Genomic DNA, 23622 nt, shown 5'->3' with positions numbered 1-23622 from the left:
TTGGATTGCAAGCCAAAGGAATTGCTTCAAGAAATACTCAAACTTGGACCCTCTGGGATGTTTCCTAATATCACAATTGCACTGCGTATTTTTGTCAGTTTGACTGCATCAGTGGCTTCAGGTGAATGCATCTTCAACGTGTTGAAGCAGGTAAAGAACTCTGGGACAAGAGCTTTTGAATGGGCTCACCATGCTTAATACCAACTGTGACACTGCACGAAAGCTAGATTTTTCCTCAATAATTAGTGTATTTGCTCAGAAAAAGGCTAGAAAAACATTTGTTAAATAAAAAAATATTCAAATTATATCTCACTCTTTTTTGGTGCCTTATTTTGTTTTCATATGTTGTCATTTTTTATTTTTATTTTGGTTAGGGGCCTCAAAAACTCTGAGAGGGCCTGTCTACAGCCTTCACCCTAGATTCAACTGGACCCAGGCCCTCCTTCCTAAGGGACTATCCCTCTCTTTAAAGTCTCTTTCTTCCACTGCAGTCCCAAGTTGGGCAAAGCCCCTCCTCTCTAGGGGTCTATCTTCCTGCTCTCCCATCACCTCTTGCTTGCAGTTTGGCCTTCTCCACAGACCTGTTTCCCCACTAGTGTCTTCTTCCCTACTGACTCAGGGCCCCGCAGGAGCCACCTTACTTTGCAATGTCTGCAACCATCTGGCAACACTCACCTGTAGCACCTTCTCTTTCTCTCCCGGCGTCTTCCTTATCCACCACAGGCCTGACTGGGTCACCTGACTTTCCTCATTGTCCCCACTTGGAGAGAGGAGTTAGCTATGTCACGAGCAGGGTGGGCCCATCTCCCTTTAAAGACACCAGTCACCCTGTGACCATATTTAATATATGGCTCTGGTAACTCCACATTGGGCAAATTAGATTGCTGGAAATGTTTCACACCACCATTTGTCCCTGAGACTCCTTGTCTGCCCAATATAAGACCTGCCCCTGCAAAACGCAGAGCACTTCACAGAACTGGGCTCTTTGCATGGAGAAACTCACATGATGAATCATTATAACATCTGACCTGTGGCAAAACATTGGCAACTTTTCTTAAAATCATTCTTAAAAGCCCTTATTCATATGAGGAGGATTGGACTCAATCACTGTGAGCCTAATTCAGAGTCCACTGAAGTCAGTGCGAATTTCTCCACTGGCTTCAGTTGGTTTTAGATCAAGCCCTGGAAACCCTTCATAATATAGCCAGATTCCTTTGGTGATCCTACAGCAACACTTTGTAGTGATTATACAGTGTGAACGCTTAATAGTTGTTCCTGTTTTGTAATGTTTTATTGGCTTAAGGGATATTCCCTGTACATGTAATGGGAAAATGCTGCTAGAATTAGTAACTATTTTCAAATGGCAAACAGTGTAATGGTGCCACTTGTATATTTGTGGAGGCCTTTCTGCCTACAAATTCACAGCAATGTAGGTTATCTAACAATAAGTTTACTTGGGGGTACATAGTTTCAATACTGCTGCAACATATTTGGCTACTACTTCAATATTCACATACTGCATACCCTTTACTAATCTAACCTATGCCATACACTTTAAAACATGACCTCAGTATCACAGCTTTCCTTCACTTTTAAGTACATCAATCTGTTTTTAAACAATAATAATTTAATGATTGTAAAAGTGGGTAGATTAATGGCTCTAATAGTATAACAAGCATAGTACAAGCAACCCCAATTTTCACATGAACCTCAGTCCACTAGGATTGGGATGAAACCACTAGCGTATGCACATGAGCCAGTGAACAGCAACAAGATGGTAAAGACTGTCTATCATAATTGACCAAGACAAACCATTATCTAAGGGTCACAGCCTCCTCATCCAATTACCCGTCCCCTGAGCCACCAAATCACCCACATTTTTAAATATTACCAATTGAAAAGTCACACCTTATTCAACTGTAACATTGAGAAATTTTACTATACTGTTTGGAAACCAGGATACATAATACTTGAAGTCAGGCAATATGATCTAGGATATAGGGCAATATGACGTACTGTACGAACCTCTGAATGAGGAGCCTGGAGGAATGGGTTCTATTTCCACCTTTGCCACTGACCTGCTGTGTGACCTTATGCAAGCTGCTTTACCTCCTCCTGGGTCTCTGGTTCTCCTCTTATCCCAGTGGTTCTCAATGCGTAGCCCACTTGAGGCCCAATCAGCACACAGCTGCGTTCCATGTGACATCCTCAGGGCCATATAGGCGGTATATATACATTGTGTGGATGTGGCCCACATAACACCTAGAGAGCTCTGCACATGAGGCCCAGAATGGTAAATAGGTTGGGTACCACTGTCTTACCCTTTGTCTGTCTTGTCTATTTAGATTATGCTATACAGACCAGGGACTGTCTTTCACTGTGGCCTGGTCTACACTACGCGTTTAAACCAATTTTAGCAGCATTAAACCGATTTAACGCTGTACCCGTCCACACAACGAGGCCCTTTATATCGATATAAAGGGCTCTTTAAATCGGTTTCTGTACTCCTCCTCAACGAAGGAGTATAGCCTAAAATATTCCATATCTGATTAGGTTAGTGTGGCCGCAAATCGACGTATTGGCTCCGGCGGTAGTCTCACAGTTGACCACATGGACGCTCTGGGACATAAATCTGAACTCAGATGCTGGGCCAGGTAACAGAAAAAGCCCCGTGAAATTTAGATTTTCTTTCCAATTTAGCCCAGCGTGACTCTATCAGCCGGTGGTAATGCAGATCCCAAATCCAAAAGAGTCCACCATGGGACATACAGAAGATACTGAATCTGAATCCTGTATAGGCGGAAACAAATTATCTATCAAACTCTTACAGAATACAGAATGCCCAAAGTGTTTGAAAAAAATCTCCAGGCTACACAGGCTGCGTGACAGCGTAACGAGAAGCCAGAGACCTCATATGGACGTCAGGAGTGAGGACGTACTGTGTATCAAGCTATCCCACAAGTCCACAGCAGTCCGAAAAGTATTACATTCTTGGCCTAGCTCCCATCCTGTAGAGTTCAAACACATTTGTACCAGCATGCGTTCAGGAATAGCTCACTCATTTACTCCCCCCACCACAATGAAAGAAAGGGAAAGAAATGTTTCTATGACTTCTTTCGAACGTGTTATATGATGTCGTAACCCGCGTCCTCTGATGTTCTACTGAACGGACTGCCTGGTAGACGCGATGGCTGACACAGTGAAGTGCAAGTATTCTCTCCCCTCCCAGTGGCAGATGGTGCAGTAGGTTTAACATCCTTATCGCCCATGAGTGCCTCAATGCTTAGGATAACTGATGTAATACCTCTGAGCTGGCTGAGGTGAGGCCGGCCCAGGGGCGGGGGGGGGCCGGGTAAGAAAATAGGGATGATTTCCTGGTCCTCCCAGTAGAGACACAGAAGGTGGTTAACCGTCTTTCATAAGCAACTGGGCTGAGCTCAGATCAAGGCCCCGCCCTATTCACTGTTAAGAGAAAGCTTCTAGTACTGTCTGACTAATCATAGCAGTGGTGCTGGGTCCTCTCCCCACACGCAGTTAATGTCCATCTGGACTCATAGCCCCGGGGGTGCCTCCACCTCAATTTTAATATCACTAACAAGTCGCCTAGTTTCTCTATTCCTGCATTCTATTTACTTCATGACACAAATGGGGGACACTGCACGATAGCCAGGAAGGTCTGGGGAGGAGGAGCAACGAGGTGGAGGTTGTTGCAGGGGCACCTGTGTTAATGGAGCATGTAGTCAATCATCTATTGCAGGATTTACACGGGCAGCAGCTGTGTCTCTGATACACTGGTCTCTAGTACATTGCCCCATATTCTTGCACGACTGACTCTAATTTTTAGAAAACCATAAAGGATAGGAATGACTCAGGGAGTCATTCACCCAAGATTGCTTTTGCAGCCCCCGGCTTGATCCTCAGCACAGGGCACCCATGATAGCAGCAGACAGTACGAGAGACAGATACCGTCAATCTTACTGCCAATTTTACCTCCGGCAGCAGAATGTACAGAATGACTGAGTTAACCGGTTCTGCTCAATCACAACACAATGAATGCGCTAGTTTAGCGCTAGAGTACCCTGTCGCGCATATCCAAGTACACTACCGGTGAACTGTAAAATAAAACGTGCTGACGGGTTCTGGTTGCCCGTGCTATGCGTCCTGCCAGGGCAATCCAGGGAAAAAAGGGCGCAAAATGATTGTCTTGCCGTGTTTCCCGGAGAAGGAATGACTAGACACATTTACCCAGAACCACCCGTGACACATGATTTTTGCCCCATCGCCACTAGGGCTCTCAACCACGAATCTAAGGGGCAGGGAGACTGCCGGAACTATGGCATAGCTATGGATACCAGACTACCACAAGTGCAATGCTCCGTGAAATCGATCAGCTCGGACCATGGACGCACACCGCCGAATTAATGTGCTTAGTGTGGCCGCGTGCACTTGACTTTATACAATCTGTTTTATAAAACCGGTTTATGTAAAATCGGAATAATCCCGTAGTGTAGATGTACCCTGAGTTTGTCCAGTGCCTAGTACAATGGGTCCCTGATCCCAGCTGAAGCCACTAGGTGCTATGGAATAATAAATAATTTGATTTCAAACTAAGCAGACAAATAGCAAAATCTCACAAGGATTCTGTTAAAGGGCATATTCACACCAGGCCACCTTCATAGAATGTTGTATAGTCAGCCAGGAAATTCAAAGCAGTTTAAGGTTTTATGTGGTACCCTAGTTCCACCCACGAGCTTTCAATAGACCTCTACTGAAGTTCTGGGCAAAGATCATGGGAAGAGCTGGATAGAAAATTTGCAAGATTCAAGATTTAATGAAAAATGGGCAAAACTCTCCTTTAATAATTTTTCTGAAATATTTATCCCCATTTTTGACCAGCTCTAATTGTTAACAATATAGTATAACAGTGATAACTTGGAAATGTTATGCAAATTGTAGGATCTGACCACAGAGGTATTAGCAGGGGTAAACATGTGGTGATTTCTTAAGAGACTGGCTGGAAACCAGCCAGTAGCAACAATATCTGGCGAACTCATAAGTGCAGCTGTGGCTGATTTCTTAGCAAGTTAGCGGCATTATAGTAGCAATCTTTTATATGTGCTTTTCTTTGAAAACAGCTTCCAAGCCAAACAGAAAAAGAACAGCAACGTGATTTACGATTTATGTCACCTGTACATTTCTAAAAACAAAAGAAGGGTGGACTTCATTCCTAACTAGGAGAACGCACTAAACTTCAAAAACTCCAGTAGATAGACACTCTCACTTCTTGCCCAAACTGACCCCCAAGATAGGCACATCAGGCCTGATTTATTATTGCTCTGAACTTGGATAGCAATTTACACCATTACAAAATGTTACCAGATCAGATAACCAGCGGTTAATACCTACTTTACACTCATTTTGCACTTGTGTAAACGGCTAGACAAATTGCGGGGAAACAGAGACTCAGACTTACGGTCTTCTGAGGTTCATTAGTGCCTTCCTCACAACCCCTTCCCTCCTCCCCCCATAAATCATCCAGGTCAATCTGAACAGAGAAAGGTCAGCCCAGTATGCAATAGGGAGAAAAAATAACTTGCCTACTGTACTATAGGCAATAGTAGAGCTGGCAGGGGATTCATATTAGGCTTGACTGTGATCCCATTTAAGTCAATGGAAAAGTTTCCAGTGATTAGAATGATGTAGTATTAAGCCCTAAATGAGCCTTGCCTCAAATTGATCTAGAGGGAAAGAGAGAAGAAAATTACGGGTCCTTCATGCCTTTTGGAAAGTGTTGTCATTCCAGCAGCACAGAAAAACTAGTGTCTCCAGGTGCCTCTGAACATGCACCATGGATCCTTTGAAAATTTGTAGTTTTGTGTTTGAAAACATATTCCCATTATTAGATTCATTGTCAATGTTAATAATTACAAAGAGGGATGCAGACTTAACATTTGGACAAAAACTGTTTAAAAATGAGAATTTCCATTATGGAATTTCAAAAAAAATTACTGATTTTATGTATTTTTATTTCACTTGTAGAGTGTAATAGGTTTACAAAGCACAATGAGACATGACCTAGAACAAATTCATTTTTGCTTAGGACAGAGATCTTAATTAGCATGCATGGCAAGAAACTTGCTATTAGCATGAAGCTTTACGATCCTGAAAAAAAAAAGGTATTAGTTGCTTTCTTTTGGCTGGGGGAAAGGAGCAGTTTGCCATCCATGAGAGACCTTAGAAGTAACTTAGCCTGCCAAGATCTCATCCTACATTGTTTTTATATATGTGTCTCTTACACATTCAGTATTTCATACACAAGGTGGATTTTTAATGTATTTTTTGCTGTGCATCTGCTGAATTCAAAGGTAATTAGAGTAAATTATAGTCAAGTGAAGAGTTGCTTCTGCTGGATATCCTTTTATCCCTTTGATTTCTGTACTTGCCATCCAACAGTGTCCTATCATGAAGTTGAAAATAAAAATAAAACCTTTCTTTGATCAAAAAACCTTCTTTATAGAATAGTTACTTATATTTTGCTTTCAGCTAAATTATAAAATATTATCAATATATTTAGAAGAAATGGTGGTACTATCTGCTAGAAATAAATATTTTGTTTTCTGAAGCTGGGCAGGCTTCCCTGTGACATGATATGTATTATACAACCTTGAACAATTAAATTATTGTTTAGAAGCCTCTGACCTCCCCTTTACAGATCATCTCATAAACTGAAAGCTCAGCTGTCTCTCTTCCTATCTAGACTGTGGTACTGAGAGCATACACTGTGTATATCACCTTAAACACCTCACATACAACAACATTTCCAAAATCACTCCTAGAAGTTTTTGCACAGTAGGTATTGTTTCTGCTGAGATTTTTGCCACCAGTGTGCTTTACTATTCCTGGTTTTCCACGGATGCTGGGAAGAAATTTCCAACAATGGAAAAAATGCTCATCAGGCTGACTACACTAGACAAAATAACCTTAATGATATAATAATGCACTTAGATATCGGGCATATTCCGATTTCACTGACCATGGAATAAATCAAAAGTGAGTAACAATGGAATTACACACGTGTAAAACTAAAACTGGCATAACTAGAATCAGGACCTTTGCTTTATACCAAACGCATTCTTTAACATTTAAATGATACAATTACTGACTGATTTATTACCTTAGAGATTATCTGTACATTTTTTACACTAATCATCTTCCTTTCAGATGGTTCACTGGGGCACATTGTTAAGACATATTAAAAGTATTGATTTACCTAAAGAACAGAAGACCTGTATGTATTCTAGATGGTCTGAAGATATTTTAAACATTCAGCTGGGAAAAAAACATAAATTACGTGAGCCACAAGATTAAATAAAATGGGAATCTATCCAGGAAACTGACTTTCTGTGTAAAGTAAATAGGTGTATTTATAGATTTCAGAACTCAGAGTTGCTTCCCAGGTCTATGGATTGGAGATGAGAATGTTTAATGCAGGCTTTCAAAATAAGATAATCCTAGGAGATACAGTCAACTGTAACAAATTTACAAGCTGCACGTTACTACGCCAAATACTAAAAATACGATAAAGAATACAAAGCCAGTATTATTTTGCTTCTTTTACACAAGTTGACTGAAAGGAATGCTATTTAGAAAAGGCTTTTGTAAGCATTTCATTTGTAATAACTGATGTATTTCTAGCACTTTTTATCCCAATAGATCTCAATGCACTGCACAAACTATGGACTAAAATATCCCCCTGCACAGTGAAACCCAGGAGATGGAGCGAGATGATGCAAAAATCTCTGGTTCATATTATGCCAACATTTCTTTTTTTTAGCAGAAATGAACAGGAAGAGCCTGTTAAAAATCAGATCTGCCTTCCACAAGGTTCCCCTAATGGAGTTTCCTTCGATAGAGAGTCAACCCCTTAATGTTACAGGTTTGTATATGAAAAGAATCACTTTACTCTTAATATTCAGGTTATTGTTAATTAATCTTTGGAATAATATGAAAGAAAGAGTTTCATTTAGGAATTTAACTGGCTATCCATTAGTGCCACTTAGACCACTATTTGAAAGAAAACTCATTAAACATTAAAAGGGATAAAGGAAAAAAAATGAATTCCTCTATTGGCCTTTCACTAATGAAGATTTCATCCTGAATTATCTTTCAAACACAAATGAAGTCAGTTCAGTAGTATCTTTTTTACACACTTAAGGCTTTTGCAAAACCATTATGAACTCGACTGAATAATTATTATGTCCGTCTTCTGCACACTATGGAAACCCATATAATTGTAAGGGTGCCATGAAAAATCAATTTTCCACAACTTTTTGCAGATGACTGCAGTTAATTATATTAATTATATTAAGCCTGGCCATATTTTCTTTTTTAATTAGGTCCTATATGATCCAAAATAAACATGGACTTTTAGCCTAATCTATAGATAAAGAGTTTATTCTTTCATCAATGTGCACTGATAGCAGATAATTAAGAATAATTAACATTGTACGTATTGTGACAAAGTTCCTCCTCTACCTTGGTAGGTCCTGCGCTTATTGACGGATTTGCTCACCTCAGTGATCTTCCCCTTTGATGGAACCCACAGTCTGGGTCAACTCCTCCTGTGTCTGACCAGGAGTTGCAAGGTTTGGGGGGAACCCAGGCCCGCCTCTACTCCAGGTTCCAGCAGGGCCCTTGTGGATTAGCGCTGTCTTAGTGCCTCTTGTAAACAGCTGCATGCAGCACAACTCCCGGGGCTACTTCCCCATGCCTCTCCAAATTTTCTTCTCCTCCCATGGCCTTCTCGCTGCTGCTCGACAGGTCTCACTGCGACTTTAACAATATCGTTTATGATGGCCGATAATACCAGATTAAGCTAGCAGTTGATTAAACCGACCGTTCACATGCAGTACGCTCGTTAATATTCGAGTTAAACGCTCCTTAAATCGATTTGGACTCCTCCAGCGAGCAGGTAGTCGCTAAATTCGAAAGTGATAACTCGGTTTAAGGAGTTACGTGTGCGGGGAAATCCGCCATATTGGCTCCCTAGAGGTTCCCCACAGATTCGCAACTCCTTGACTGCTCTGGTCCGAATCCGAACTCGGAGCGGCAGTGCCGGTAACAGGAAAAGCCCGAGACCTTTAGATGACATTTCTACCCTCACGTGTCCAGCTCTGTCAGCACGGGGGCGATGCAGTCAAGATGCAAAAGTAGCTCCTGCATTGACCTTCGGGAGTACTAATTTCTGATCGTGTATGGTGAGACACTGTTTATCAGAGCTCCGTTAAAGAACAGAAATGCCAAACCGTTTGAAAATAAAACTCCAGGATACACAGCGCGTGCGTGACAACCGTAACGGGAAGCCAGAGACTCAAACGGATGCTCATGGGGAGGGGTAATGAGGATACAGCTACCAGTCTCCACGCAGTCTCTGAAAACTATTTGCATTCTTGGCTGAGCGCGCCCAATGTCTGTAGTTTAATACACGGTGATCTTGCGTGGGTTCCGGAACAGCTCGTCAGTCTCTTCCCCCCCCAGCACGTGAAAGAAAGTAAAATAAATAATTCCTTGAGTACTGTAAATGTCACCCTCTCGCTGTACTGAATGCTGCATGGCAGAGAGTAGCAGAGGTGTTGACAACGGTCAGGTACTGTTGTGACTCAGGGTCCATGATTGCGTGCTCATAGCGTTTGCTCATGCATCTGGGAAAAAGGCGCCAAAGGGTTGTCTGCTGCCTTACAAAGGGAGGGGTGAGCTGTACCCAGCACACCCGGGGCAATGTTTTTGCCATCAGGCACTGTGCTCTCAAACCCGAAGTGGAACTATGGGATAGTAGAGGAACAGCTACCCACAAGTGCACCGCATCCTGAAATCGATGGTAGCTTTGGACCATGACGAAATGTTTTGTGATCCCACTGTGGACGCGCTAAACCGATTTTATTAGATCTGTTTTGTAATATCGGTTTAAGCTAATTCGAAATAATCGTGCAGTGTAGACGTACCCTCATAATGCTTGATTGTCTGATAATTCCTCAATCTTCCAGTAGCACACCCTCTCCATCTCAGCTCCTTTTGCCTCTTGCTCCCAGCTCCTCACACATGCTCCTTCTCCTCTGACTCCTCCTTGCCTGACTGGAGTTAGCTCCTTTTTAAATCCAGGTGCCCTGATTAGCCTGCCTTGATTGACTGCAGGTGTTCTAATCAAAGTAGCTATCTCCATTGCCTTCTAGAAAGATCTTAATTGGCCCCAGGTGCCTTGATTAACCTGGAGCAACTGCCATTTGGTTACCACAGTACTAGAGATTTGTTTAGCCTGGGGCTAACATACCTGTTCCTCAGTACTTTACTGTACCCATCTGGCCTTGCCCCATCACAGTATGCAATGCCTTTGATCTCTACAGAGCTATTTACAAACCTTGAATACTGTGTGCAGTTCTGGTAGCCCCATCTCAAAAAAAGATATATTGGAATTGGAAAAGGTACAGAGAATAACAACCAGAATGATTAGGGGTGTGGAACAGCTTTCATAAGAAGAGAGATGAAAAAATACTGGGACTGTTCAGCTTAAAAAAAACAACGAAGGGAGGATATGATGGAGAGCTATACAATCATGAATGGTGTGGAGAAAGTCAATAAGGAAGTGTTATTTTCCCCTTCATATAACACAAGAACCAAGGATCGCCCAATAAAATTTATAGACAGCAGGTCTGAAAACAAACATAAGAAAGTATCTCTTCATACAACACACAGTCAACCTGTGGAACTCATTACTAGGAGATGTTGCAAAGGCCAAAAGTATAACTGGGTTCCAAAAAGAATAAGATAAGTTCATGAAAGATAGGTCCACCAATGGTTATTAGCCAAAATGGTCAGGAATGCAACCTCTTTCTCTGAGTGTCCCAAAGCCTCCAACTGCCAGAAGCTGGGACTGGTCACTGTGAGAGACAGGACACTGGGTTAGATGGACCACTGGTCTGACCCAGGATGGCTGTTCTTATGTTCTACAGGCAAATATTCTTCCTTCAGCTACATGGGCGTATGGGCATACAAGGCTGGAAGTAGAGAACCTCTTCCCTGGAGTGTAACAGAACACCAACTAGGAGACAAGATAACACATTGGCCCGGGCTCAAAAAATCAGTGGTGGGACTCTGACAAGTTCCACCCACTCATAACTCCTAAATGAGATGTGACTGACAGCAGATTGTGCAGAGCTTCACATTTACTTATTTATTTATTTATTATCATTATTATTATTATTACTCCGGCCCCGTTGTGCTAAGCATTATACAAACATATAGTAAAAGGATGGTCCCTGCCCCAAAGGGTTTATAGTCTAGGTAATATGACTGTTCATCTCTTCTTATGTGCTTTAAACAGCAATGAAGCTGTTCACAATGTAATTATATAAACTGTTGTCATTAGGCTTCAGAGCAGATGACCCTCTGTAAATGAACTTTTTTACAGCTTTCTTTCCATATCACTTCTTGCAGCCTCGGGCAAACATCATTCCATTGTTCTACATCTGGTTCATTTTTAAGGTTCTCTTCACACTTGGAGACAAGTTTTTTAAATTAAGTCTTAGATTTTAGCGGACAAGAGGTATCTATAAGGGAACATTTACCCATTTGCTATACTGCCACAAAAATGGCTAATTTCAAACACTGACAAGCATGATGAGCTTTGGCTGCAAGCATGCACTGAAGGGGAACACATTCCGTTTTCTGGAGCATCAGTAAGTAAGGTCTGCTCCAAAGCACATTCCTTCAAGTCTCCCTGAGTCACCTTCATGCTAATACTCCACTCACACCTATACCAAGCGTGGTTTCAACAAGGCAGAAAGGGGTGTGTGTGTATATATAGAAAGAGAGAGAGAGAGAGACACACACACACACCCTTCTACTTTGTTGAAACTATATATATGTAAAAACCTATGTTATAAGATTATTAATAGGGTTGCAAAGTAAAAAACTAAAACGTTAGGAAATACTAGAATTAAGGTTCCCTGTGCAATACGGCATATGCATTATGACGCTGTCTTTAATTACATGATCACATACTGTTTTTTCCAAAGGGCCCCAGCTTCATTCAGTGCACAGGACAGATGGTGCTCAATTTCTGAGCAGCTATTCGATATTTTGTTTTCTCCACATTGTTCAATGTGTGGTTCAGGCCTTACTTTTTTCACAGTATTCAAACTCTGCTTTGAATAAAGACTTAGTAATTTCCTCATGGGCCTTTCTATGGGGTCATCACAATAACATATAATATAGGAGCACTTCACAAACATTAATGAATTTATCATCACAATACCACAGTTAAGAAAGGCAGCAGACAGTACTATGCCCATTTTACAAATAGGCAACTCAAGCGTAAAGAGATTATGGTTAAAAGTTTCCACTAACTTTGGATGCCCGATTTGAGATGTCTAGGACCTGATTTTTCAGAATACTTGGCATTATATAGCACTTTATATGTTCAAAGCCCATCTCCTGTTGACTTCAGCTGCAGCTCTGAATGCTCAGCACTTCCGCAATCAGACCGATAGGCAACCTTAATTCTGACATTTCCTGACTTTTGAATGTTTGACTTTGAAACCTTAATGATGCCGTTTTAACACCTTTTTTGTGTGTAATTTTCTAGGTTGTTAAAAAAACAAACTGAAAGCGAAGTGCAGGCTCATAACCTAAGTCTTTAAATTACACAGCTTTCCACCCCCAACTCCCCACTCTGCCCTGCCTCAACTCCCAAATGTTGGGCTGAGGCTTGATTCTCACAGGATTTGCCAACACAGAAAAGTGGGTGAGGGGTTCACAAAGCTCAGCAGATACACCTGTGATCAATAAGGTGATAGTCTAAAATGAACACCCACACCAATAAAAAGCCAGACTAGTATATTCATTTTGTAGTCTGTCACATCTCAAACACCACGGAATTATTTTATGATTTGTTCTCTTTTTTGGAGCATAAAAACACTTTTTACTACACCAAAAATTCTCATGAAATTATGTGACTTTCGAAAATCCAATAAGATGTCACATTTAATAACAAAAATTAAACTAAAATATTGTTAAGTAGAAAGCTTGTTAGAAGTTGCAATGATTATTTTATAGAACTCTGTGCTACAGCAACTTCAAACATAGAAAACAGATAAGATTCTCTGATTTTGAAAAGTGCCTAAGGCAATGGAGAACATTTTCAAAAGCACCAGTGGTAGTTAGACACCTAACTTCCATTGACTTTCAGCGTCTAACTTTTAATGGGAGTTAGGTACCTAACCACCAGTTGTGCCATTGAAAATGTTCCCGAATAGTTATGGCACTCTGACACTTCTCTTTATAAAAATCTAGGAGCCAGAGGAAAGGAGCGGGTAGACTGAATAAGGGTCTAGGGGGGAAGGGAGGAACTGGGATTGTGTGGGCAAGGAAATTGGGGGAAAGGAGTTTGTGGGTGATGGGAGTGCAAGGAGCGTGGCCCAGAGAGCATGAAACTAGGACTTGCTGTGCAAGGAGACAGGGAGTAGGATCAGAAACGTAAGTGGTGCAGTCTAGGACTTGCTATGTAAAAATGGGATGTGACAAGGAGCCAGAGTGGGGTAGAGACAGGCCTGGAACAGGAACAAGTTGGAAGGGATGAGGCAAAAGAGTTCCAACCTGAGGGAGAATGAGTAGAGGAGTATGAATCCACTAGAGCACTTTTCCTTTCAGAAGCCCCCAAACATGCTATAAAAATTCCATGTCCTAGCAGGGGAATGCAGGGGCTCTAGGCTTCAACCACAGGAGGGCTCCTGCCCTTCATGGGGCTCAGGACTTCCACTCTATGGGACACCAGGATTCTGAGCTTCATTCACCGGCACCAGGGCTCGGGGCTTCAAGCGGCCCTGCCTGGCAGATTCCCTGAAATGGCTCGTGGACCCACACTGGGCCACAGATCCCTGGTTGAGAGCCGCTGCACAAAAAGCACACTCTTTTCCAGAAACTGGAATGGAACTTAAGATTCCTGAGTCTCACCATTTCTCAGACGTCAGCAAATAGCTGTGAAGCCCACAGGCATCATCCCTATCTAGAGGATGACAACCTACTACTGCTATCAGTTACTCCATTAACTCAAGTGGCAGAGGTTTGTTCGGTGCCAATCCTGCTGTTGACCCATGAGGCGTCAATATGATGTTACATGACAGAATTTCTGGTTTTTTCAGTTTGCTTTTTAAAAACCTAGGAAATTACACACACAAAATATATTAAAATAATATTATTAAGGTTGCAAAGTCAAGTTCTCAAAAGTTAGGAAAATCCAGAATTAAGACTGAATGTACAAGTGGGTTTTAATTCTTCCTCCCCCCCCCCCACTTGTGCAACCTGTAATTACATGATCACATACTATTTTTTCCAACAGGACCCCTACCTCATTCAGTAGACAAGATGTATCTGCTCTGGGAATGAAACAGTGTTATGTCATAAGAAAGGGGACTTGTCTGTAAGACTCCTGCTCTATTTTTGCACAAGTTGGAAGTCCAGTGAATGAGGCAAGAAATTACAGTGAGAGAACAGAAAGGTGTCCTGGTTAAAGCTGTTGAATGCTGCCCTTGGGAATGATATTCTCTCCCTGCCTGTGTCACAGAATGGGACACTAGCAAGTAAGTAAAATGAAACTTTTTACAGGTGGTTATTAATTGTATAATCCTAATTTTCTGGATGCCCAATTTGAGATTTGCATAAGCACTGAACACTCATAGCAGTAATGGAAGTCAATGGGAGCTGAGCTTGAACATATAAAAACCCATATAATGTTAAGTATACTGAAAAATCTGATCCTACGGGGTCTCAAATTTGGCACCCAAAATTAGCGGAAACTTTAGACTTCAATTTCTGTCTCAACTCCCTATCTATAAAATCAAGGTAATAAAACTCCCTCACTTCCCAAGGGTTTTGTGAAAATAAATTAATTAATGTTTGTGAGGCACTCAGTTAATATAGTGGTAAGAAAAGCCTATGAGGAAATCAATAATTCCATCTTCAGGGAAGGATTTGAATAAGGTGCAGTAAATCAGGCTTGGGCCACACATTGAACAATGACAAGAAAACAAAATATTGAATAGCTGTTCATTAAGTGAGTACCATCTGTTATGTGCACGGAATGAGCCTGGGGTCCTGTGGAAAAAATATTATGAGATTATATAATTAAAGACTATCATAATGCACAAGGGAGGTTACATGGGCAGCCTTAACACTGGCATTTCTTAACTTTTGACTTCTTGACTTTGCAACCTTAATAATGTCCTTGTAGCATAGTTCTGTGTGTGTAATAAACACTGCATTGTGCCTTACTCTTTACTGCTTATGCACTGGTATATAAAAAAAAGGTTGGGTTTTACAGCTTATTCCTTACTTAAAGTCATTTCTCTGAAGTGTTCACAACTGTTTGTTGTTGAGACAATCATCACATCAATTGTGAGTATTGACTGTTGTGACATGAGGGTGCCCTACTGCCAACCCACACCTACCTCCACACAATCCATCAGTGCTAGCCAGATACAGTGCACTTTTCACTAGTATTCACATCCTGGGAGGAATGGAATTTCTCAAGGGCTCCAGCGTCAGCACAAATCCTCTGAAGCCCTTCCAGTGAACAGACAGAAAATTTGCAAGATCAATCTATAGTTCAAATGCTCACTAAGCAATTTGAAGTGGGACTGATTTTTTGTTCTGGGTTTGTACAGCACCTAGCACAATGGAGTCCTAGGCCATGACTAGGGATCCTAGGTGCTATTATTACTGCCAATATTAATAATAAATTCATTTTGAAAGGTTTTTTTTCCTTCTTTGCTGCTGTGTGCATAGGACTCCTAGCAACGTTACTAAGAATTCTCCATTCTGGCTGGCATCAGATTAGACCCCTTTTGGTGGAATCTATAATAATTAATAGTCCACCTAATTTTCAACTCAAACTCCAGTTAAATAATAGTATAGCAGTTTTTATGATGGAATTTCAGGCAAAAATATTAGCTATCGGGTGGTACAGAGGCTTTCGAAGTTGGCTGAGAAACAGCACTGAAAATGTGAGATACTAGCCTTCTCATGGATCAATGGCAGAATGGCAACATCACCACAAAACACCTCAGGAAAGATCACATCAGTTCACACTGCGAAGTTTTTAAACATTTCTGGGGAGGAGCAGATTGGTTTAAGTCTTAATTTGGGGCTACTTGTAACTCGGTCTACCATGCAAAGGACTATTAGATGAGGAAGAATCACTCTTTGGCAGGCAACCCAAACCTTGAGTCTGGGTAAGCAGAGGTCATACATCCATTTATTTCCCCACCACACAACAGGTAGGCAAAGAGGTAGGCAGGGAATGTCTGGAGCCTTGGCTCCATTTCAAATGCTGAGCATTGGGAAAGCAAATTACTACCTCTTCTCTCTCCCCCCTCCCATCCCTGGATGAAGATGGGGAGCAAGGAGGGAACTGTGGCTCCTGGGGTCACAGTAACATGCCACCACTTGCTATGTACATATTGTGACACACACTGGTTCTTAGATTTTCTTTTCTAGGGGTCTAGTATGGTATCACCAAATGTTTAGCAGCAGCCTTTTGCTGTCAGGACAGGCTTCAACATCTGGTCTACTTTTTCTATACTCACCAGGTCATGTAACCTTGTTTTATGGGAGCATTTAGCACAGAAACAGACAGAAGACAAAGATTTTATTTGAATAATTTTCTTTACCTCCAGGTAACACACTTGGCTTAATTTTACAGAGCCTGGTATTTCAAGACCTGCTATTTGGGAAGCAGATCACTTATTCTGTATTTATTTTAAAGGAGACTGTAAATGATCTTGTTGTTGTGATGAAGAGCTTTGCTGTGTGTTTTAATAAGACATTTAAAATCTAACATATATTATTTTTGGAAATTTCACTCACTTAAAGTGTCATAGATTGAGTATCAAGCCTGGCAAAAAACCAGATACTGGAGGCCACAGAGGCACCTTTGATTTGTTTAAAGATAATCCAACTCAAAGCCTAACCACAGCGGTGGAAGCTCAGGATAGATAACAATTTACAAATTCTCTACTGGAAACATTGCCTCCAACAATCCCATATGGTCTTAGGGCTTCTGACACTCATGTGCACCTGTTTAAAGAGTACATCCCTGCTCATTGATTAAGGCTTCTAAGTGGTTAAACACTTAGCATTGGAGAGAGATGCCAGGAGGTTTTCAGGTGTGCTGGCCATGTGACCCAGCTGTATGTGACATCTGTTCTGCAGGAAATCTCAGCGTGATCCATGTCTTTTTAATATGCTTAATGTGTTGACATTAAATTCTCTTTAATGCAAAATAAAGGACAATAAACAGCTCTTGGGCATTGGTGGTTGTCTGTTTGGCAGTTAGAGTTGCAGTGCACACAAGAACCATATGAAAGACTGTCAAAAATAACAGGCTGGTACTGTCTACAGACATTATGGGTTAAATATTCAGTGCAAAGCGTAGCAATTCTCATAGTACTATATTCCTATATACCAAGACGAAAACACATACCCGAATATGAAGATAACCCCATGACACCAGAGGGATAAATCCCAATGAGCTCATTTGTTTCTCACAGCAGGTAACTAGAGAAAGGTATAAATGGCCAAACCAGATCTGAAATGGCCTTCTACGGGTAACAATGATAAAAATAAGCAGTCTGAAATCTATTCTTCTTCTGAGAAAGGGAAAAAAGCCCCAAAAGCCTCTAAATATAAAAAGGAACTACAGCCCTACATATCAGTTTATCAATAAAATCCCTGTATGTAGAATAATACAATATTGGTCTGCATACAGTTAATAATCTGTCCCATATCCAGAGTCAAATTCTTCAGAAGAAATGAACTGAAAAAGTGGATTAAAATGGCAAGCATGACACAGACCATGTATCTTTTAGTAAGCAAAGGAAAATATTATCTAGGAATATGCTTACTGTATTTTAAGGACAATCTGCTGCAGCAATGTCCATCAACCTCATGGTGAATTTTCCCCATGTGCACATTATTCTCCTATCTCAACAAACTCAGCTGAGTCCATATAGGGAAGGTGACATGATCTGTGCCAGGAAACTATTGAAAAACCACACATTCTGATTTTTATGAGTACCAGGAAGAGAACATTTATAAAATAGAAGTAGAATTAGCTACTGTAAATATTAAGGTGGGGAAACCAATGGAGGGTCTATAGCTCAGGATTGCATTCCACCAGCCAGATTTCAGCCTTTCTGTCTTTTTTCTGGGTTCAACCTATGGCCTTTTATTTGGGACCTGTCATGTTAGTTCAGTAAAGCAAGGTTCCAGAGCTCTCTGAATTTGTTTTTTTTTATTATTAATATTATTCTTTTGTAATTCCAGTTATTTATTAAAAATCAAGCCAGATTTCCACAGTAATATCACCAGTTTGTAATCTGTCAAGTCTCATCAAAACCTACTTCAGTTGCTTTATAAGTTTAGTTTAGTGTCTCTTTGTAGAATCCCTTGTTCTGTACAAAGCATGCTATGTTTTCAGTCTATTCTGTTTTATAGGTGGATGCAAAAGTACAGACCTAATCTTCCTGAGAGTTACACTGTGCGTCATTTGCACGCCTCGTTTTTCAATAACCCAAATTATGAGGCTGATCGTGGTTGCAAAGAAATGTTGAAGAGCCGTTTGCAGGCCAGGAGTAGAGACTTAAATTGTAATTGTGTCTATGTTTTGATGATAACGGTGTCAGCAAAATGTCACTCTTACAGCAGCATCAAAAACTCATCAATGATTTTCTCTTCCATTTCTATAGGCAAAGCTTCATTCAATGGTACATTTAATCTTGATGAACCTAAAGAAAACAATGTTCTGCATGCTCTGAGATGAACACAAATCTTTTCAATTTACTACTTAATAGCTTTTCACACACAAAAAAATTAAATAAATCTAAGGAAATCAGAGTGCCAGCTGAAAGGCAAACTATACCCTTACATAACTGAGATAAACATAAAAAATCCTACTCCTCGTTTAAAATAACACATCATGCCCAAGTATTACATTCTGGTTTTCATCTGCTTTTCTAAGATCCACCGTTATCATTAAGCCCAGAGTTAAAGAAATGTCTTACAAGGCAAACTTAAAACTATACCATGAATTTATGAATGCAGAATATATCATGTCTTTTACCTATTTTTCTTAAGATTTTGGTTAAATATCAAAGTAACTGTATTTGTGTTAAACAGAGGTTTGTTCCTCACAACCCAAAGGATACTTCTGTCCAATCCAGCAGTGAAATCACCATTCAATATTTTGACACAATAATTATTTCCTTGGAAACAGACTAATGTCACTCAAACTAAATTTAGCCTTCCTTGGAGGATCAAGGAGTTGGGCTCAAGAAAGATATAATATCTTTGATAATATTAATATACAGGAAAATACTAGCTATTTTACACAGTATTTTTTTTTTGTATAACTATTTTTCTTATTTCAAGTTCAGGGTGAAAGTAACCTGTTAATGTCAGTTTTATAGTATTTTGTGTTTTGAATTAAGACTGTATAAACTACAAATTCCACTTGTAGTCCTTCAGGAATTTGCAAGAGATTTAATTGTTGTGTCTACCAAATTCAGTGATCTGACACCAGAATGTTAGTGGAGTCTTCCCACATGGTGTCTGAACCCCCTACATAGACAATGTCTGTTACTTTACCCAAGAGTCAAAATGGGACCACACTTGAGGATCCATGAGCAGCTGAGGTCAATTTCATCCCTGGGGTAATTCCATTTAAAGCAATGGAGGGAGAATAAGTGAAGCCCCAACTAAGCTTAAATGGAGCTTATCCTGAATGAATTTGAAAATGTTGTGCTAACCATGTCAGAGTAAGAGGTTACTTTCTGAAGACTACTCATAGCTACAGACAGAAGTATACAACTCTGTATAATTAACAAACTGTGTATGCAATATCCACAACTCCAGAGGCAAAAGTGTGCAATCAAAAGGGCTGTGTGCAAAACACCCAATGCTTGTGAAGAAGTTTGCCCTATGTATACCCTGACTTGAACATACACATCAGGTGCTTGGTTTATGCAATTCCTGCTGCACACTTTTGTGGATGGACAATGCAAAATGTAAGGCTGCCTTATGGGACCATGTTAACTGTACTGTACACAGTGAGGGTTAAAAACACTTCACTTTGTTTACAAACTAATGGCTAATTTTTGAAAAGAGTAAAAACAAACACTTTTTCCTTACACGGTACATATATCGTGTCCCTCACTGCACTCAGCCTAGCTCAGCTGTCGCTGTGTGAAGAAGGGATCGGGCTGCGAGCGGGGATGCGCTGGAGCCCCTGGACTCTCACCCGGGAGCTCAGCCTGGGATCAGCGCTGGAGCCTGCTGGCGCGTTTGCAACATTCCCACGAGCAACTGAGCTCGGATCGGCCCATTCAGGAGGCTGCTGAGTCGGTGGAACCGACCTTGCTCCTTCCTTCCCACGAACCTGGGCGATGCTGCCCACCAAGCGCCAGCGAGCCGGGAGCTGCCTCTCGCCCCGCGGCCCTGACCCATGTCCCCCGGGCTGCTGCGGCTGCCTCGGCTCCCTCCCGCCCTGACAGGAGCGTGGGAACCAGCCGCGGCTGCTGCGCAGAGTGCCCGGGCGGGGGGATCCCTACGGGGAAAGGGACTCACGATCCGCACGGGGGCAGGCCAGGGGCGGATCGGGGCGAACAGCGGGGGGAAGAGGGGCCGCATCTTGCCCCGAGGGGAGGCGGCTCCCGGAAAAAGCGAGCCGGGGCCCCTCGCAGCGCGCCGGGGGCGGCACTTACTTGATGTCCTCCCAAACCTCCGGGCCGTAATTCCGGATCACCAGCAGTTCCAAGGCGTGATTGACGAATCCGTACTGCGGACAAGGGGCGAAGGGCGGGGGGGGGGGTCAGTCACGGGGTGCGAGCAGCCAAGAGGGGGGCAGGGGAGAGACTGCGAAGGGGTCGCTCATAGGAGCAGTGCGGAGGCGCAGTCATTTGCTGCGGGCAGGCCGGGGGAAGGAGACCAGCAAACCCTCCCCCCCACCCACCGGCCTGCATCCCTTGGTGCGTTATGGGGCCGATCATTACGCGTGGGAGAGAATCCCCTACCGAGCATCGCTCCCACAGCGGGGCGCCAGTCCCAGCCTGAGCCGCCTCCCCCCAGCGCAGCACCCCTCGGGCATCTGCCTTCCAAGGGCGTGCACGCTCTTCTCCACCCCACCCCCGCCCTCCTCGTCAGCCCCCTGCCCTCCCCTCCACCGCCGCTGCCCCGCGCCCAGCCCATCTCTTGGTTCAGCCTTCCTCTCCCCGGCTATAGCAAGGGCCGTAATCAGAACAGGCGCGAGGGACAGGGCAACCCTGGGGAGAGAGGAAAGTGCCCACCGCCGCAGCCTCCGCGGCGCTCACCATTGCGCCGCCACTCACTCCCCTCCGCTCGCTGACGCCCGCTCCCCGGCTGCACTCAGCGACCGTAGCCGCAGCTCCAGCAAAGCTCACGGAGAGCCGGAGCGCTAGCCACCGCCACCCCCGCTGCGCGCTGACTGCCACCCCCCGACAGCCAATCCGCAGCTCGGCCCGGGGCTGGCTTCCAATCACAGCCAGAGGAGGGAATTCAGATGCTTCGAGGATGCTGCTCGGCTCGAGCCCCCGAGTGGGGAGACAATGCGAAGCGAAGCGAAGCGCGGGGGGGGCGGGGGGAGCAGTGTTGTTCGGAGTTGGGGAGGGGGGCAGTAGCCTCAGCGAAGCCCTTTGCAGTGGGTTTCAAATGCTGCTGCAGTGTAAACAGCTAAATGGCTGGGGTTGGGCAGCAAATGGCTGGAACCTGCTGGTATTTTTGGTTATTGTTCTAGGTAGCTGGGGTTACCTGGTTGTTTGACTTGTATTAACAATAGGCCCTTCTACTGATTGGCTTCTCTAGCACATGAATGGTAAATATTTAACAAGTGTGGTTTCCCTTGCTTGAGTCCTCCCCACAGAATACATTATTAATAGCATCATAGGGTGCATGAGAGAGAAACAGAATACATAATGGCCTGGCCAGATTTATAGAGGTTAAGGACATGTGTTTGGGATGGCTGCATTACTCAGGAGTAAGGCTACAGTTTTGCCGCGAAGTGGCATAACAGAAATCATGAATTTGAATAAGGTCAGTGAAGTCTTAGAAAGGGCTGCAAAATCACATTTGATTAGGCCCCCAAACCAAGTGGTGTTGCTGCCTGGCACACGGGGCACAGTTGCACCAGGTTGGAAACACCCTGAGCATGGAACTGTTTTTTCTCCCCAAACTTCTGCTGTGAAATTTACTAAAAATTTCCATGGCAGGAGTGATAATGCCATGTATGAATTAATGCCCATATCTTTCATACCAGCTCACATACTGATGTATTCTGTGTATGCCACGTTATAGGAAAAAAAGTATATTGTTAATATAAACACCAAGAAACAGAACCCTCATCCTAAATGTTTCCTAATGTTCTTCTCTGCAGGGAACCATCTGTCACATAGTTCCCTTTGTATCAGAAAGATCTTTTAACCTCTTATATTTCTAGATTGGAGACAGTAGGACTGACCTGGCCTGACTGCTGGGTGAATCAGAAGAATAGTTCTGCATTTGTGTTCAGTATCCTAACAGCTGACACATAATAAGTAAAGATACCAAGTGACACAAATGTGCATGTTGGTTTTAATGCCTTCTGTAATAGTCAAGAGATAATTTTGAAAGGGCTAAATTGACTTACATTTAGCCAAAAAGTGTAAATTTTGCAAAACTGATGTCTTAAAAAACTGTAGACCAATATAAATGTTTCTTCAATTGTTTTCAGTTCCAGTCAAAACATAAAAAAACTCTTCTGTGTTTGAAAACCAAATATTGCCGCACTAAGAACCCAAAGGAGAAATTAACTATAAATACAAATTATTATGCCTCCAATGATTTTCCTATTCTAAGCCACATGAAATGCAAGAGATAAATAGATAGCATCAGTGACAAGCAGGTTACATTTCTTTCTCTTTTAATAATCACATGATTCAACAATGCATGATTTAATAAGTTGACAGTTCCCCTTTAATTGGCACATGGAAAGGAAAAGTTACAGAATAGCAGTAATGTAGCCTACTGAATAAATGTTATTCACAGAAGGACAACCAACTGAACCATGCCTCTCCAGATGGAGTTTTGGATACATGAAGGAGGACAACATGAAGGCATGAGTTGATGGTGATGACTGATTGTAGAGCCCAGAAGCCCAGTCATGGATTAGGACCCCACTGTGATAAGTATCAGAGGGGTAGCAGTGTTATGCTGGATCTGTAAAAGCAGCAAAGAATCCTGTGGCACCTTACAGACGAACAGATGTTTTGGAGCATGAGCTTTCGTGGGTGAATACCCACTTCCTCAGATGCATGTAGTGGAAATTTCCAGGGGCAGGTATATATATGCAAGCAAGCTAGAGATAACAAGGTTAGTTCAATCAGGGAGGATGGGGCCCTGTTCTAGCAGTTGAGGTGTGAAAACCAAGGGCGGAGAAACTGGTTTTGTAGTTGGCAAGCCATTCACAGTCTTTGTTCAACCCTGAGTTGATGGTGTCAAATTTGCAGATGAATTGAAGCTCAG

At 42.4% G+C, this 23622-nt stretch overlaps 1 protein-coding gene across 2 annotated transcripts in view; it reads right to left on the bottom strand.

Annotated features, from left to right (window-relative positions):
• Nucleotides 1-21540, bottom strand: part of GUCY1B1 (guanylate cyclase 1 soluble subunit beta 1) — a 56857-nt gene extending 35317 nt beyond the window's left edge. For both annotated transcript variants that reach the window (XM_032779129.2, XM_032779130.2), the window contains exons 1-2: nt 21417-21540; nt 20811-20884 (exon numbers count right to left, since the gene is read on the bottom strand). In XM_032779129.2, coding sequence (XP_032635020.1) covers nt 20811-20884; nt 21417-21419 — 77 coding nt within the window. In that variant the 5' untranslated portion in view covers nt 21420-21540. The remainder of the gene's footprint in view (nt 1-20810; nt 20885-21416) is intronic.
• Nucleotides 21541-23622: the final 2082 nt, after the last annotated feature.

The sequence above is a fragment of the Chelonoidis abingdonii genome, chromosome 5, assembly GCF_003597395.2.
Source record: "Chelonoidis abingdonii isolate Lonesome George chromosome 5, CheloAbing_2.0, whole genome shotgun sequence".
NCBI classification, from domain to species: domain Eukaryota; kingdom Metazoa; phylum Chordata; order Testudines; family Testudinidae; genus Chelonoidis; species Chelonoidis abingdonii.
Note: the sequence above shows the minus strand (reverse complement) of the source record. Positions and strands in the feature narration are given on the sequence as shown.